This window comes from Aethalodelphis obliquidens, unplaced genomic scaffold, assembly GCF_003676395.1.
Source record: "Aethalodelphis obliquidens isolate GAN/ISIS:26980383/991018 unplaced genomic scaffold, ASM367639v1 scaffold61, whole genome shotgun sequence".
Classification (NCBI taxonomy): Eukaryota; Metazoa; Chordata; class Mammalia; order Artiodactyla; family Delphinidae; genus Aethalodelphis; species Aethalodelphis obliquidens.
The window spans coordinates 6,996,273-7,012,789 of record NW_020838005.1 but is presented as its reverse complement, the minus strand read 5'-3'; the positions used below and the strand labels follow the sequence as shown (position 1 = coordinate 7,012,789).

General features: G+C 35.4%; 1 protein-coding gene and 1 long non-coding RNA gene across 3 annotated transcripts in view; one reads left to right on the top strand and one right to left on the bottom strand.

The window, feature by feature from the left end:
* The window catches only part of LOC113610169 (uncharacterized), a 117,793-nt gene that overhangs the window by 95,746 nt on the left and 5,530 nt on the right, over positions 1-16,517 (top strand). The gene's annotated exons all lie outside the window — the stretch shown is intronic.
* Positions 9,473-16,517, bottom strand: part of MTMR9 (myotubularin related protein 9) — a 73,502-nt gene continuing 66,457 nt past the window's right edge. The window contains exon 10 of the mRNA XM_027088035.1: positions 9,473-10,562. Within this exon, the coding sequence (XP_026943836.1) occupies positions 10,399-10,562 (164 nt within the window). The 3' untranslated portion in view covers positions 9,473-10,398. The remainder of the gene's footprint in view (positions 10,563-16,517) is intronic.

Sequence of the window (16,517 nt, the reverse complement as noted above, 5' to 3'; positions counted from 1 at the left end):
ATTTTCTCCCATCCTGAGAGTTGTCTTTTCATCTTGTTTATCGTTTCCTTTGCTGTGCAAAAGCTTTTAAGTTTCATTAGGTCCCATTTGTTTATTTTTGTTTTTATTTCCATTTCTCTAAGAGGTGGGTCAAAAAGGATCTTGCTGTGATTTATGTCAGAGTGTTCTTCCTATGTTTCTGCTAAGAGATTTATAGTGTCTGGCCTTACATTTAGGTCTTTAATCCAATTCGAGTTTATTTTTGTGTATGGTGTTAGTGAGTGTTCTAATTTCATTCTTTTACATGTAGCTGTCCAATTTTCCCAGCACGACTTACTGAAGAGGCTGTCTTTTCTCCGCTGTATATTTTTGCCACCTTTATCAAAGATAAGGTGACCATATGTACGTGGGTTTATCTCTGGGCTTTCTATCCTGTTCCATTGATCTATATTTCTGTTTTTGTGCCAGTACCATACTGTCTTGATTACTGTAGCTTTGTAGTATAGTCTGAAGTCAGGGAGCCTGATTCCTCCAGCTCTGTTTTTCTTTCTCAGGATTGCTTTGGCTATTCGGGGTTATTTGTGTTTCCATATAAATTGTGAAATTTTTTGCTCTAGTCTGTGAAAAATGCCATTGGTAGTTTCATAAGGATTGCACTGAATACGTAGATAGCTTTGGGTAGTATAGTCCTTTTCACAATGTCGATTCTTCCAATCCAAGAACATGGTATATCTATCTGTTTGGATCATCTTTAATTTCATCAGTGTCTTATAATTTTCTGCATATATGTCTTTTGTCTCAAGTAGGTTTATTCCTAGGTATTTTATTATTTTTGTTGCAATGGTAAATGGGAGTGTTTCCTTAATTTCTCCTTCAGATTTTTCATCATTAGTGTATAGGAATGCAAGAGATTTCTGTGCATTAATTTTGTATCCTGCAACTTTACAAAATTCATTGATTAGCTCTAGTAGTTTTCTGGTGGCATTTTTATGATTATCTGTGTATAGTATCATGTCATCTGCAAACAGTGACAGCTTTACTTCTTTTCTGATTTGGATTCCTTTTATTTCTTTTTCTTCTCTGATTGCTGTGGCTAAAACTTCCCAAACTGTGTTGAATAATTGTGGTGAGAGTATGCATCCTTGTCTTGTTCCTGATTTTAGAGGAAATGGTTTCAGTTTTTCACCATTAAGAACAATGTTGGCTGTGGGTTTGTCATATATGGCCTTTATTATGTTGATGTAGGTTCCCTCTATGCCTACTTTCTGGAGAGTTTTTTATCATAAATGGGTGTTCAATCTGCATCTATTTTCTGCATCTATTGAGATTATGTTTCTTTCCCTTCACTTTGTTAATATGGCGTATCTCATTAATTGAGTTGCATATATTGAGGAATCCTTGCAATCCTGGGTTAAAGCCTACTTGATCATGTTGTATGATCCTTTTAATGTGCTGTTGGATTCTGTTTGCTAATATTTTTTAGAGGATTTTTGCATCTATGTTCGTCAGTGATATTGGCCTGTAGTTTTCTTTCTTTGTGACATCTTTATCTGGTTTTGGTATCAGGGTGATGGTCACCTTGTAGAATGAATTTGGGAGTGTTCCTCCCTCTGCTATATTTTGGAAGAGTTTGAGAAGGTTAGGTGTTAGCTCTTCTCTAAATGTTTGATAGAATTCGCCTGTGAAGCCATCTGGTCCTGAGCTTTTGTTTGTTAGAAGACTTTTAATCACAGTTTCAATTTCAGTGCTTGTGATTGGTCAGTTTATATTTTATATTTCTTCCTGGTTCAGTCTTGGAAGGTTGTGCTTTTCTAAGAATTTGTCCATTTCTTCCTGGTTGTCCATTTTATAGGCATATAGTTGCTCATAGTAATCTCTCACAATTCTTTGTATTTCTGCATTGTCAGTTGTTACTTCTCCTTTTTCATTTCTAATTCTGTTGATTTGAGTCTTCTCCCTTTTTTTCTTGATGAGTCTTTCTAGTGGTTTATCAATTTTGTTTATCTTCTCAAGGAAACAGCTTTTAGTTTTATTGAGCTTTGCTATTGTTTCATTCTTCATTTATTTCTGATCTGATCTTTATGATTTCTTTTCTTTGCTAATTTTGGGTTTTATTGTTGTTTCTCTAATTGCTTTAGGTGTAAGTTTAGGTTGGTTTGAGATTTTTCTTGTTTCTTGAGGTAGGATTGTATTGCTATAAACTTCCCTCTTAGAACTGCTTTTGCTGCATCCCATACGTTTTGGTTATCGTGTTTTCATTGTCATTTCCTTCTATGTGTTTTTTGATTTCCTCGTTGATTTCTTCAGTGATCTCTTATTTAGTAGTGTATTGTTTCACCTCCATGTGTTTGTATTTTTTAGTGTTTTTTTTCCTGTAATTGATATTTAGTTTCAGAGCGTTGTTGTCAGAAAAGATACATGATACGATTTCAATTTTCTTAAATTTACCAAGGCTTGATTTGTAACTCAAGATACAGTCTGTCCTGGAGAATGTTCCATGAGCACTTGAGAAGAAAGTGCGTTCTGTTGTTTTTGGATGGCATGTCCTATAAATATCAATTAAGTCCATCTTGTTTAATGTGTCATTTATAGCTTGTGTTTCCTTATTTATTTTCATTTTCGATGATCTGTCCATTGGTAAAATTGGGGTGTTAAAGTTCCCTACTGATTGTGTTAATGTTGATTTCCTCTTTCATGGTTGTTAGCGTTTGCCTTATGTATTGAGGTGCTCCTATGTTGGGTTCATAAATATTTATAATTGTTATATCTTGTTCTTGGATTGACCCCTTGATCCTTATGTAGTGTCCTTCTTTGTCTCTTGTAATAGTCTATTTTAAAGTCTATTTTGTCTGACATGAGAATTGCTACTCCAGCTTTCTTTTGACTTCCATTTGCATGGAATATCTTTTTCCATCCCCTCACTTTCAGTCTGTATGTGTCCCTAAGTCTATAGTGGGTCTTTGTAGACAGCATATATACAGGTCTTATTTTTGTATCCATTCTGGCAGTCTATGTCTTTTGGTTGGAGCATTTAACCCATTTACATTTAACGTAATTATCGATATCTATGTTCCTATTAGCGTTTTCTTAATTGTTTTGGGTTTTTGTAGGTCTTTTCCTTCTCTTGTGTTTCCTACCTAGAGAAGTTCCTTTAGCGTTTGTTGTAAAGCTAGCTTGGTGTTGCTGAATTCTCGTAACTTTTGCTTGTCTGTCAAGGTTATTATTTCTCTGTCAAGTCTGAATGAGATCCTTGCTGTGTAGTCTTGGTTGTAGGTTTTCCCCTTTCATCACTTTAAATTACGTCCCGCCATTCCCTTCTGGCTTGCAGAGTTTCTGCTGAAAGATCAGCTGTTAAGCTTATGGGGATTCCCTTGTACGTTATTTGTTGCTTTTCCCTTGCTGCTTTTAGTATTCTTTATATTTAATTTTTGATAGTTTGATTAATATGTGTCTTGTTTTGTTTCTCCTTGGATTTATCCTGTATGGGACTCTCTATACTTCCTGGACTTGATTATTTCCTTTCCCATATTAGGGAAGTTTTGAACTATAATATCTTCGAATATTTTCTCAGACTCTTTCTTTTTCTTCTTCTTCTGGGATCCCTATAATTGGAATGATGGTGCATTTAATGTTGTCCCAGTGGCCTCTGAGACTGTCCTCAATTCTTTTCATTCTTTTTTCTTTATTCTGCTCTGTGGTAGTTATTTCCACCATTTTATCTTCCAGGTCACTTTTCCATTCTTCTCCCTCAGTTATTCTGCTATTGATTCCTTATAGAGAATTTTTAATTTCATCTATTGTGTTGTCATCATTGTTTGTTTGCTCTTTAGTTCTTCTGGGTCCTTGTTAAACATTTCTTGTATTTTCTCCATTCTATTTCCAAGATTTTGGATCATCTTTACTATCATTACTCTGAATTCTTTTTAAGGTAGACTGCCTATTTCCTCTTCGTTAGGTCTGGTGGGTTTTTCCTTGCTCCTTCATCTGCTGCAACCCGATTTTAAATATTCTCTTTGCCTAGAGGCCCTGGGGATTTTTACCCCCTCTTCATATGTAAAGTCTAACGGTTTTACTAGGGTATGCCTTGAAACTGACCAATCTGGATCCAAGCCTACTCAGACTTTTATTTCTGGAAACATTTCTGGGATTATAGGTTTAGATATTTGTCCTGTTCCATTATTTTGTTTTTCTTCTTCAGGGACTCCGATTATTCATATATTGGCTCTTCTCTGAGTGTCCTCTATGTCCATCACTTTCTCTCTCATCCTTTTTGCTTACTATTTTTATTTTCACTCTTAGCCTTTCATACTTTTTGTCAACGTTTTTAAATAAATCTTCAGTTGAACCTATTCTCCCTTGAGTAATTTCACCTTCAAGATGACTTTGTCTTTATTCCTCAAATTCGTTCCTGAGTTCACTTAACTGTTTTCTACCTTCCTGTTTCATTTTTGGTTATTTCTGTTGTGGTTTTTCTGATTTCTCATTTGAGGTTTTTTTCCATATCATATACAGAAATTTTGTTTAAGGGTATTTATTCCTTTTGGAATGTGTGTTAGAGTTTTATTTTGCTTAACGTTTCATTTATTGGGGGATAATTTTCATCAGCTGAAATATTTTCTCATTTTAATTTTATAGCTTTGCATAGATACTATTTTCTGTTCACTTTGTGCTTTTAAAAAATAATTTTAAACTTACAAATAAGTTTTCAGTCTTTCCTTTTCCTCTATAAGCTCCATAATTTACAAGAATACAGACTTATTTGGTAGAACGTCCCTCAATTTAAAGTTTGCGTGATGTTTCCTCATAATTAGATTCAGGTTGTGCTTTTTGTTCTTTGCAAAAAATGCCGTAAAAGTGATGCTGTGTTCTCAGTGGATCCTATCAGAAGGCACATGATATTGATTTGTTCCATTACTAGTGATGTTAATTATGTTTGGATTAGGTTGGTATCTACCAGTTTCCTTCACTGTAAAGTTAACTGTTTTCCTCTTTGTAACTGGTATTTTATGGAAAGATACTTTGAGACTATATGGTTTTGCTCACAAACTTTCACCTGCTAGTTTTAGCATCCACTGACAGTGATTCCCTAAATCAGTTATTACTAATGACTAAACAGTGATTTTCTAATGTCATCATTCTTTCTATATTTCATAGCTGGCATTCTACCCTAAGGAGGAGCTTTGCCTTTTCCCTCATTGATTTATTCATATCAATACATATTGAATAAATAGCACGTGTAATATATACTCCTAATTCTTGGGAGATATAGGTGGAAAGTATTTAGGTGGAAAGGTCATGATGTCTGCAGCTTACCCTCAAATGTTTCAGCAAAATAATAGTAATCATACATACACACACTCAAGGGTGTCAAAGCAAATGTGAAAAATGTTATACTGTTCACCTAGATTGAATATTTAAGGAATATCACTGTACTATTTTGCAACTTTTTCGCAGATCTGAATTTTTTCAAAATATAAGGTCCAAATATATATATAGCAATTTTAATCAAGACACTGCCAAAACCTTCACAAATATTTGAAAATAAGTCAGCCTATAGATTGAATTTACTGCATTTGAATGTATTCAAAGTTTATTACCATTGTCTATAGATATTTAACACTAGCGTCTGTGCAACAGTCCTCCGAGGCAGAGGGAGAACATGACACATAAATCTTATACACTAAGAAAGATAACAGTACCATGTTCGACACGTTTGTTTGATTCAGTAAACCAAGCTTGACAAAGCAGCCAACTCAAGATAAATGATTCCAGTCTTAGGACATAAGTGAACTTACCACTTAAGGGAACATTACAAATAATACTAAAATGTTACACAGACTTAACGGAAGTTCAGGATTTCCCCTATATGCTGACAGGTTCATCATGTAGAAACCTGTACATTACAGCACTCTGAGGTTTTAGCAAAGCATACATTACAGACACATTTGCCATACAGTGCAGTTTTATTGTGTAAGACATGAATAATAGTGCACTTAAATCCAAGAGTCACATTCAAATATATCAAGAGTACAATGCAAATGCATGGCTACTGAAGAAATACATACTCTTTTTTATTTTTTAAAATAAGTTGTGCAAGTACAACACTTTCAGTGTAGATGATAACAGATCTATAAGGATTCTAAAAAGCAGAACTCAGGGTGTGTTTGTGTAGAATAATCCACCTCTCCAAAAATACATGCATTTGAAAAAGTGAAGCAAATGTCTTGGGCAGAGAAACACAGGCAGTGTTGCACAACTTGTTTTTATTATAAATCACAAATATATTTAATCTGTATACTCACAGATAAACAGAATGGCCCTAGAAGACAGTAAGCTCTCATCGTGAAGTATTTTCCATGATAATGTAGTGTCTGCAGTGAGCCCCGTTATTTTTCATTAATTAAGCAGAAACTACAGTTCTGCACTGCAGTTCAAAAATAGGACATTAGTTTATTTTAAAGGGAATTTAGATTACAAGTTCAGACTTTCTAAAACCTAGCCCTAGAGTTTCAGAAGGTCTCTTCTGGGCTTTTGGTTTAAAGGAAGAAAATGCTGTGGACACTAGATTATAAGGACTGAGTGAAGGCAGAAGTCGTTTTATTCAAGAAAACAAAAATTAGCATTTCATACCATCTGAGAATAGATATTAATGTAGAAACCAGTCTTTTACTGTTTTTTGTTAAGATGGTGAATTACACAAAAATACTACCTATAATAACATATTGTACCAGCTCTGGAGGGGAATGATCTGAGCCATGTTAAAGAATAAGAAATAATTAATCTCTGTTGTCCTGAGGTATAGGATAAACCTGTATCAGAGGTACTGAATGAATGACTTCATTCATAAATTTCAAAACTTCCAGAACCAGGGGACTAACTGTTCTAAATATTGCCCATTTTTGGTCCAGGAAATACCTCTCTGATAAAGAGTGCTCCTAATAGATTCATGTTGTTTTAATTCATTAAATCTGGATATGGGTAAATACCAAAACTGTGTCTCAGGTTAAGGTCTGATAGTAAGTGAACCTGATGACTTAGTTAAGACTAACAATTAAAACAGCTAATCTTGGGGCTTCCCTGGTGGTGCAGTGGTTGAGGGTCCGCCTGCCAATGCAGGGGACGCAGGTTCGTGCCCTGGTCCGTGAGGATCCCAGGTGCCACAGGGCAGCTGGGCCCGTGGGCCTGCACATCCAGAGCCTGTGCTCTGCAGCGGGAGAGACCACAGCAGTGAGAGGCCCGCGTACCACAAAAACAAAAAAAAAAAACAAAACTAATCTTGAAACCAGATAACTTTAAGAGTTATATCTTTAAGCAGATTATTTTTAAATGCAGCAAAATGTTCCCTGTTTTTCACTTCAAGAGACAATTACTGGTCAAATCTTTTCCATATATTGACTTTTTTATTTAACATAAATACTGACTGAATCAAAGACTAAAATCTCACTAAATTTTCATCCTTTAAAATGAAAAGCAGTAACATATCACCTCTACAAAATCAGGCCTTAGAATTCAAAGAAAAGTTTTAAAATTCTCCATACGGATCTTAAATGACTATCTATTGTCTTCCAAAGTTTTCCCAAAAATCACTTTAAAAACTTGCTTCAAAGGCCTAAGTTTTCTTACAAATAAATTTATAGGTGTCTTAAATCTATAAGGTTTTATAATTTCTGCTTGTTTTCTTCCCATTTAATAAAATCAAAATGAAAAATTTCAAACTACTGAAAAGTCTTAGACCACCCAAAAAGTTTCAGCATTTTTATATAACAAACTATGTTCTTCTGATTTTTTAAAAATTATTAATTTAAATCTAAGGATCCCTGTACTGTAGCAATATTTTAAAAATATTCTTTGTGGGGCTTACTTTTTGCATTCCAAAAATGTAAACCAGCCTTCACAATAATGTACATGAACTTGATTATATCTCACTTTATTATTGGCTTGTAATGGGGTAATCTGCATGCTCACTAATTTGGCCATCATTCTCTTCATTAAAGTTTTTAAAGCCATATTTATCAAAGACAATTCTCCAAACTTAACCTTTAATAAGTAGCTTCTCATAAGTATATCCACTGTAATTATTCTTTTCATCCAAGGGATAAGTAACTTAATAGTATTACTAAAAACCTCTTCAAATTATATTGATAAAGCACTTGTCTTTGACAGAGTTCTCAGGTTTGTGGAAACCTTAGTATTTGTCTTATTAGATGACCCCTTTGAAATTGCATTGATACCAAAGTTTGTTTTTACACCCTGTAAACAGAACTGAGGTTTGGACAATCCCTAATTATAAATTAACACTAAAACACAAACTTGTCCAAACAGCTTATGATTGCTGTCTCAATAAGAGAAAGAAAAAGAAATTGAAACACTATGCTATTACTGTACTCTGGCTCACATATAAAATGTTCATCAGGAAGACAGTTATAAGTTGATGGCATACAATTTCTCCATGACCAAAGCTAATAAAAAATCCCTCCAAAGTTTCCACCCACAGAAGCCTTATGGCCAATTAATATTACCAGTGAGAGTCACTTCTAAAGAATCACTAAAAGAAAATCTCTATATGGTTTTCCTTATGGGGCCGTTAACTGAGAAGAAAAAGGCACCTTCTTCAATTTTGAGGATCCATAAAATGCTGGGGTGTTTCCTCTTTTAAAAAATTAATACAGACATTTCACACAACACACAGATATCTACAGCAAGAAAGTACACCTTCTTTGCTCCTTGCTTTATTAGCCTTTAGGTGAGGGCTTTAATGCCCCAAGATTCATAACTATAGCCAACAAAACAGGTCATGAATAAAACTGGGCTTAGAGGAGAAAGCAGACAAATTTACCAAAAGAGAGCTCTGTGGATTGCTGTCTAGCCTTTTGCTAAAAGTCTGAGGAAACAGAAAAAAAAAAAAGTTTGGGCAGCTGGAGATAGAAAGTATTTGCCACTTTTTAAGGCTTCTGAATGTGGCCATAGACTTTGCTACAGTTGATTTTGAAGAATTAAAATTTTAACTCAATACATAGCCCTAAAGCAGGGTTCAGTTTTGGTGTGTTTTACAATGAAATGGTTATATATAGATGGGATAGAAATGGTATTAAAGATTGCCCTTCAACTATCCTTTTAAAGGAAAACTAGAATTGACAGTATCTGTTAAAACGACCTGTGCCACAAAACAAAAATGTATAAGGAAAGCACCAAACCACAAATTTTAGAATTGAAGGCATAAACCAGCATAGCACATAAATATAGTCGTCACTGTTTCTGTAACATTGAAACATTTCAAATTGGCTTCTGAAGTTTAAAACATAGCTGCATCACGTTCATAAACTTTCACCTCCACTTAAATTATTTGCCTAACATATAATGGACAAATCAGCAGAGTCAAGATAAATGTTCAAAAGGCTCAAGACAATAAGAAAATTTTAACCTTAGTATTAGTGAACTCTTAGAATATTTAAAAATAAAACAAAACATAATAAAACACACATATCCATACATAAACCAGTGCAATAAGAACTTCAGACAAGGGCGGTGTATCTCTGGTTTAAGGAAACCGTATTTGTAGCTTAATCATAAGAAATTAACATCTATTCTAAATGACGGTTTAACATTACATCCAGCATTTGACACACACTTAACATGTGTGTCAAAACCCTGAAAAACCAATTCAACACTAAAGATACCTTATCAGTAACAAATTCCTACTTTATTTCTATATTGCACATATTTTAGTATCTGTTACAATAAATTTACTTCTTCTTAATGTAAATATCAGAGGACTATAGCTGTTGCCCTTTACGTAAAAATAATTTACCTTGAATAAATACTCAGCTTTTGTTTTCTTGACAAATCAGAATGAGGATGAATTTAGCTCTGTCAGTCCAAAACTGTTTTAAAGAGAATGGCTTTTTTATGTAGCAAAGATATTGGAAATGGTATGTTAAACACAAAATTCTTCGTTTATCAACCATTTCAGGTTTGAAAAATATTTCTATATTTGGAGTGCTTCAAAGTCTGATCCTTTTTTTAAACTAACAGATATTCCCTAAGAGATTAATCATATCCTTGACTGGTCTGGAGCACTGTTTGGAAAGTGGATGCAGAGAAAAGCTTAGGGTGAAATGGCATATAACACAAATGGCATTAAATAGGTCACTTGTTTCATGTAAAATAAAATGACTAGCACCTCCTTCCTGCTCCCAAAGTGAAGAGGCCTAACAGGCCACATGAAACATGAATAATTATAGTAAGTTCCATTCATAAAGTTTTGAGGAGTCCATTATATTAGAAGGTTCTCACATCTAAAGCCTTAAGTTTAAGGCTACTGTGTGAAAGTGAACTGAAGGGCAAGGGAGAGAGAGATGGGGAGAGAGAGATGGGATACCAGTCCTGACGGTCCTCCGAGGGCTGCAGGGGATCTGGAATTCAGGGACTCTCCTGCATCCCATCTTCAGTCTCCAGTTCTGCCAACTGCCGCCTAAGGATATTTACTTTTGCTTGTAATTCCTTGTTATATTCAATGATGTTAACCATTTCTTCATATGCTTCATCCAAATACTTGGAAGATCTGTTCCAACGCAGAAAAATACCTATTGAATCCACAAAAGGAAAACAGAAGGGAAAAAGATACACACAACGATTAGCATTATAATTGTGGTTAATATATAATCCCATGCATTATAATCCTTCTCATTTTTTCACAATTCACATCTGTGTTTTATTATACTCTAAAATATACAACAATCTTGAGGTATTGAAAGAGTACAATTGAGTACCGTATTCCAGAAGTCACTATGAGGGAACCCCCATAAGGTTAACAGCTGATTTCTCAGCACAAACTCTACAAGCCAGAAGGGAGTGGCATGATATATTTAAAGTAATGAAAGGGAAGAACCTACAACCAAGATTACTCTACCCAGCAAGGATCTCATTCAGATTCAATAGAGAAATCAAAAGCTTCACAGACAAACAAAAGCTAAGAGAATTCAGCACCACCAAACCACCTCTACAACAAATGCTAAAGGAACTTCTCTCAGCAAGAAACACAAGAGAAGAAAAGGACCTACAAAAACAAACCCACAACAATTAAGAAAATGGTAATACTAACATATATATCGATAATTACCTTAAATGTAAATGGATTAAATGCTCCAACCAAAAGACACAGGCTTGCTGAATGGATACAAGAACAAGACCCATATATATGCTGTCTACAAGAGACCCACTTCAGACCTAGGGACACACAATGACTGAAAGTGAGGGGATGGAAAAAGATATTCCATGCAAATGGAAATCAAAAGAAAGCTGGAGTAGCTATACTCATATCAGATAAAATAGACTTTAAAATAATGTTACAAGAGACAAGGAAGGACACTACATAACGATCAAGGGATCTATCCAAGAAGAAGATATAACAATTATAAATCTATATGCACCCAACATAGGAGCACCTCAATACATGAGGCATCTGCTAACAGCTATAAAAGAGGAAACTGACAGTAACACGATAATAGTGGGGGACTTTAACACCTCACTTACACCAATAGACAGATAATCCAACAGAAAATTAAAAAGGAAACACAAGCTTTAAATGACACAATAGACCAGACAGATTTAACTGATATTTATAGGACATTCCATCCAAAAACAGCAGATTACACTTTCTTCTCATGTGCACATGGAACATGCTCCAGGACAGATCACATCTTGGGTCACAAATCAAGCCTCAGTAAATTTAAGAAAACTGAAATCATATTAAGCATCTTTTCTGACCACAATGCTATGAGATTAGAAATTAATTACAGGGGAAAAAACGTAAAACGACAAACACATGAAAGCTAAACAATACGTTACTAAATAGCCAAGAGATCACTGAATAAATCAAAACATACCTAGAGACAAATTACGAGAACATGACCATCCAAAACCTCTGTGAGGCAGCAAAAGCAGTTCTAAGAGGGAAGTTTACAGCAATACAAGCCTACCTCAAGAAACAAGGAAAATCTCAAGTAAACAATCTAACCTTACACCTAAAGGAACTAGAGAGAGAAGAACAAACAAAACCCCAAAGTTGGCAGAAGGAAAGAAATCCTAAAGATCAGAGCAGAAATAAATGAAATAGAAACAAAGGAAACAATAGCAAAGATCAATAAAACTAAAAGCTGGTTCTTTTACAAGATAAACAAAATTGATAAACCATTAGCCAGACTCATCAAGAAAAAGAGGGAGAGGACTCAAATCAATAAAATTAGAAATAAAAAAGGAGAAGTTACAACAGACAACACAGAAATACAAAGCATCCTAAGAGACTACTACAAGGAACACTATGCCAATAAAATGGACAACCTGGAAGAAGTGGACAAATTCTTAGAAAGGTATAACTTTCCAAGACTGAACCAGGAAGAAATAGAAAACATGAACAGACCAATCACGAGTAATGAAATTGCAACTGTGATTAAAATTCTTCCAACAGGGGCTTCCCTTGTAGCGCAGCGGTTGAGGGTCCGCCTGCCGATGCAGGGGACACGGGTTTGTGCCCCGATCCAGGAAGATACCACATGCTGCGGAGCGGTTAGGCCCGTGAGCCATGGCCACTAAGCCTGCACATCCGGAGCCTGTGCTCCGCAATGGGAGAGGCCACAGCAGTGAGAGGCCCGCGTACCGCAAAAAAAAAAAAAAAAAAAAACTTCCAACAAACAGAAGTCCAGGACCAGATGGCTTCACAAGTAAATTCTATCAAACATACAGAAAACAGCTAACACCCATCCTTCTCAAACTCTTCCAAAAAATTGCAGAGGAAGGAACACGCCCAAACTCATTCTATGAGGCCACCATCACCCTGATACCAAAACCAGACAATGATACTACAAAAAAGAAAATTACAGACCCATATCACTGATGAATATAGATGCAAAAATCCTCAACAAAATACTAGCAAACAGAATCCAGCAACAGATTAAAAGGATCATACACCATGATCAAGTGGGATTTATCCCAGGGATGCAAGGATTCTTCAATACACGCAAATCAATCCATGTGATACACCATATTAACAAACTGAAGAAGCAAAACCATATGATCATCTCAATAGATGCAGGAAAAACTTTTGACAAAATTCAACACCAATTTATGATAAAAACTCTCCAGAAAGTGGGCACAGAGGGAACCTACCTCAACATAATAAAGGTCATATATGACAAACCCACAGCCAACATTGTCCTTAATGGTGAAAAACTGAAAGCATTTCCACTAAGATCAAGAACAAGACAAGGTTGCCCAATCGCACCACTCTTATTCAACACAGTTTTGGAAGTTTTAGCCACAGCAATCATAGAAGAAAAGGAAATAAAAGGAATCCAAATCAGAAAAGAAGAATTAAAGCTGTCACTATTTGCAGATGACATGATACTATACATAGAGAATCCTAAAGATGCTACCAGAAAACTACTAGAGCTAATCAATGAATATGGTAAAGTTACAGGATACAAAATTAATGCACAGAATTCTCTTGCATTCCTATACACTAATGATGAAAAATCTGAAAGAGAAATTAAGGAAACACTCTCACTTACCACTGCAACAAAAAGAATAAAATACCTAGGAGTAAACCTACCAAGGGAGACAAAAGACCTGTATGCAGAAAACTATAAGATACTGATGAAAGAAATTAAATATGATATAAACAGATGGAGAGATATACCATGTTCTTGGACTGGAAGAATCAACATTGTGAAAATGACTCTACCACCCAAAGCAATCTACAGATTCAATGCAATCCCTATCAAATTACCAATGGCATTTTTTACAGAACCAGAACAAAAAAAACTTAAAATTTATATGGAGACACAAAAGACCCTGACTAGCCAAAGCAGTCTTGAGGGAAAAAAATGGAGCTGGAGGAATCAGACTCCCTGACTTCAGACTATACTACAAAGCTACAGTAATCAAGACAGTATGGTACTGGCACAAAAACAGAAATATAGATCAATGGAACAGGATAGAAAGCCCAGAGACAAACCCACGTACATATGGTCACCTTATCTTTGATAAAGCAGGCCAAAATATACAGCGGAGAAAAGACAGCCTCTTCAGTAAGTCATGCTGGGAAAATTGGACAGCTACATGTAAAAGAATGAAATTAGAACACTCACTAACACCATACACAAAAATAAACTCAAAATGGATTAGAGACCTAAATGTAAGGCCAGAAACTATCAAACTCTTAGAGGAAAACACAGGAAGAAACTCTCTGACATAAATCACAGCAAGACCTTTTTTGAACCACCTCCTAGAGTAATGGAAATAAAAACAAAAATAAACAAATGGAACCTAATGAAACTTAAAAGCTTTTGCACAGCAAAGGAAACTACAATGAAGATGAAAAGACAACCCTCAGAATGGGAGAAAATAGTTGCAAACGAATCAACAGACAAAGGATTAATCTCCAAAATATATAAACAGCTCATGCAGCTCAATATTAAAGAAACAACCCACTCAAAAAATGGGCAGAAGACCTAAATAGACATTTCTCCAAAGATGTACAGATGGCCAAGAAGCACATGAAAAGCTGCTCAACATCACTAATTATTAGAGAAATGCAATTCAATACTACAATGAGGTATCACTTCACAGCAGTCAGAATGGGTATCATCAGAAAATCTTCGAGCAACAAATGCTGGAGAGGGTGTGGAGAAAAGGGAACCCTCTTGCACTGTTGGTGGGAATGTATAAATTGATACAGCCACTATGGAGAACAGTATGGAGGTTCCCTAAAAAACTAAAAATAGAATTACCATATGACCCAGCAATCCCACTACTGGGCATATACCCAGAGAAAACCATAATTCAGAAAGAAACATGCACCCCAATGTTCACTGCAGCACTGTTTACAATAGCCAGGTCAGGGAAGCAACCTAAATGCCCATCAGCAGATGAACACATAAAGAAGATGTGGTACATATATACAATGGAATATTACTCAGCCATAAAAAGGAACGAAATTGGGTCATTTGTTGAGACGTGGATGGATCCAGAGACTGTCATACAGAGTGAAGTAAGTCAGAAAGAGAAAAACAAATATCGTATATTAACGCATATATGTGGAACCTAGAAAAATGGTACAGATGAACCGGTTTTCAGGGCAGAAATTGGGACACAGATGTAGAGAAGAAACGTATGGACACCAAGGGGGGAAAGGAGTGGGGGTGGTGGTGGGATGAACTGGGAGACTGTGATTGACATGTCTACACTGATGTGTGTAAAATGGATGACTAATAAGAACCTGCTGTATGAAACGATAAAATAAAATTTTAAAAAGTCACTATGTACATGCTCATTAATTCTTCAAAACCCCACAAAATTATGAAATAGATCAAAATCCTGTTCTCTGATATATTCAGGAATACAAACTGTACATTTACAATGGGATAAACTTTATAGTTTCACAATACAAATCTTTCTTTAAACAATTACAGAACTTTATCCAGACCTGTAAGACCTACATGTGTGAAATCACTTTCACTGGAAAAGTGGCAGTTACAGCAAAACAGAACTACACAAACTGTTATTTAAGAGCCTAAACTTCAGCACTCTCTCTCTGTTACTTACGAGGCAGCTTTCCAATTCTGTAGGCAACTGCTTCTTTCCCCAAATAATAATTATCCTTTTATTATGGAGTAAAGACATTTTCTCCTCTACACAGATGTACGTTAATGATATCAGCCCAAAGTAACGGCTTAAAGATACTCAGGTCAGGAGGCACGAACACCTTCCAGGCTGCAAGAAGTCAGCAGCTGGCAAGTTCACAAAAGTTTTCTTTATATTAGAATACTTTCCATAAACCAAACTGCCATGCACCCTAGACAGTCCTTCTGTAATGTGTCCAAATGCTAGATAGAAGAAGATAGAAACACAGACTAAAGTCTGACCTGTGTTGATTTTTCTATTAAATGAGCTTATTTTTAAAATCCTGTTCTTCAATACAGGAATTACTTAATATTAATGGTTGACTACAATGTAATTATAAACAGCAGAGAGACATTTTAAGGCCAGAGTAGTGTCATTATACAATCCATATACTTTCCATGAGAATATTTTACCTAACAGGATTTCTTCCAGTTCTAAGTTGAGGAGGTACTAAACATACAGAGAAACCCCTTTCTTAATGGTGTAGGAGGAACTCATTCATATAACAAAAAAATTTTCTTCTATCACATAATCCCTAAACTGTCAATGAGGTTTGGTAAAAACAAGTTAAATTGTCCTTTAGGCCATTGGACTCCCAATTTTGGCTTTCCTCCCAACTAACTAGATTCTTGTTTCAGTTATTAAACATGACAGTGGCTTTTAGGTAAATTGTCTCAGAAGTCTTAAACAAGTAGTACAGCTGTAAACTCTCATTTAAGAGATCACCTGTCCTGCATCTGTGACTATCTAAACACTCAATAAGCAAGGAGAAGTTCTGAGCAGCCCCAAATCCCCAAAGCACTAACACTCAGACTCAGAGACCCTGGAGACTGAGGCCACTTTCCCACAATTCTAACTAG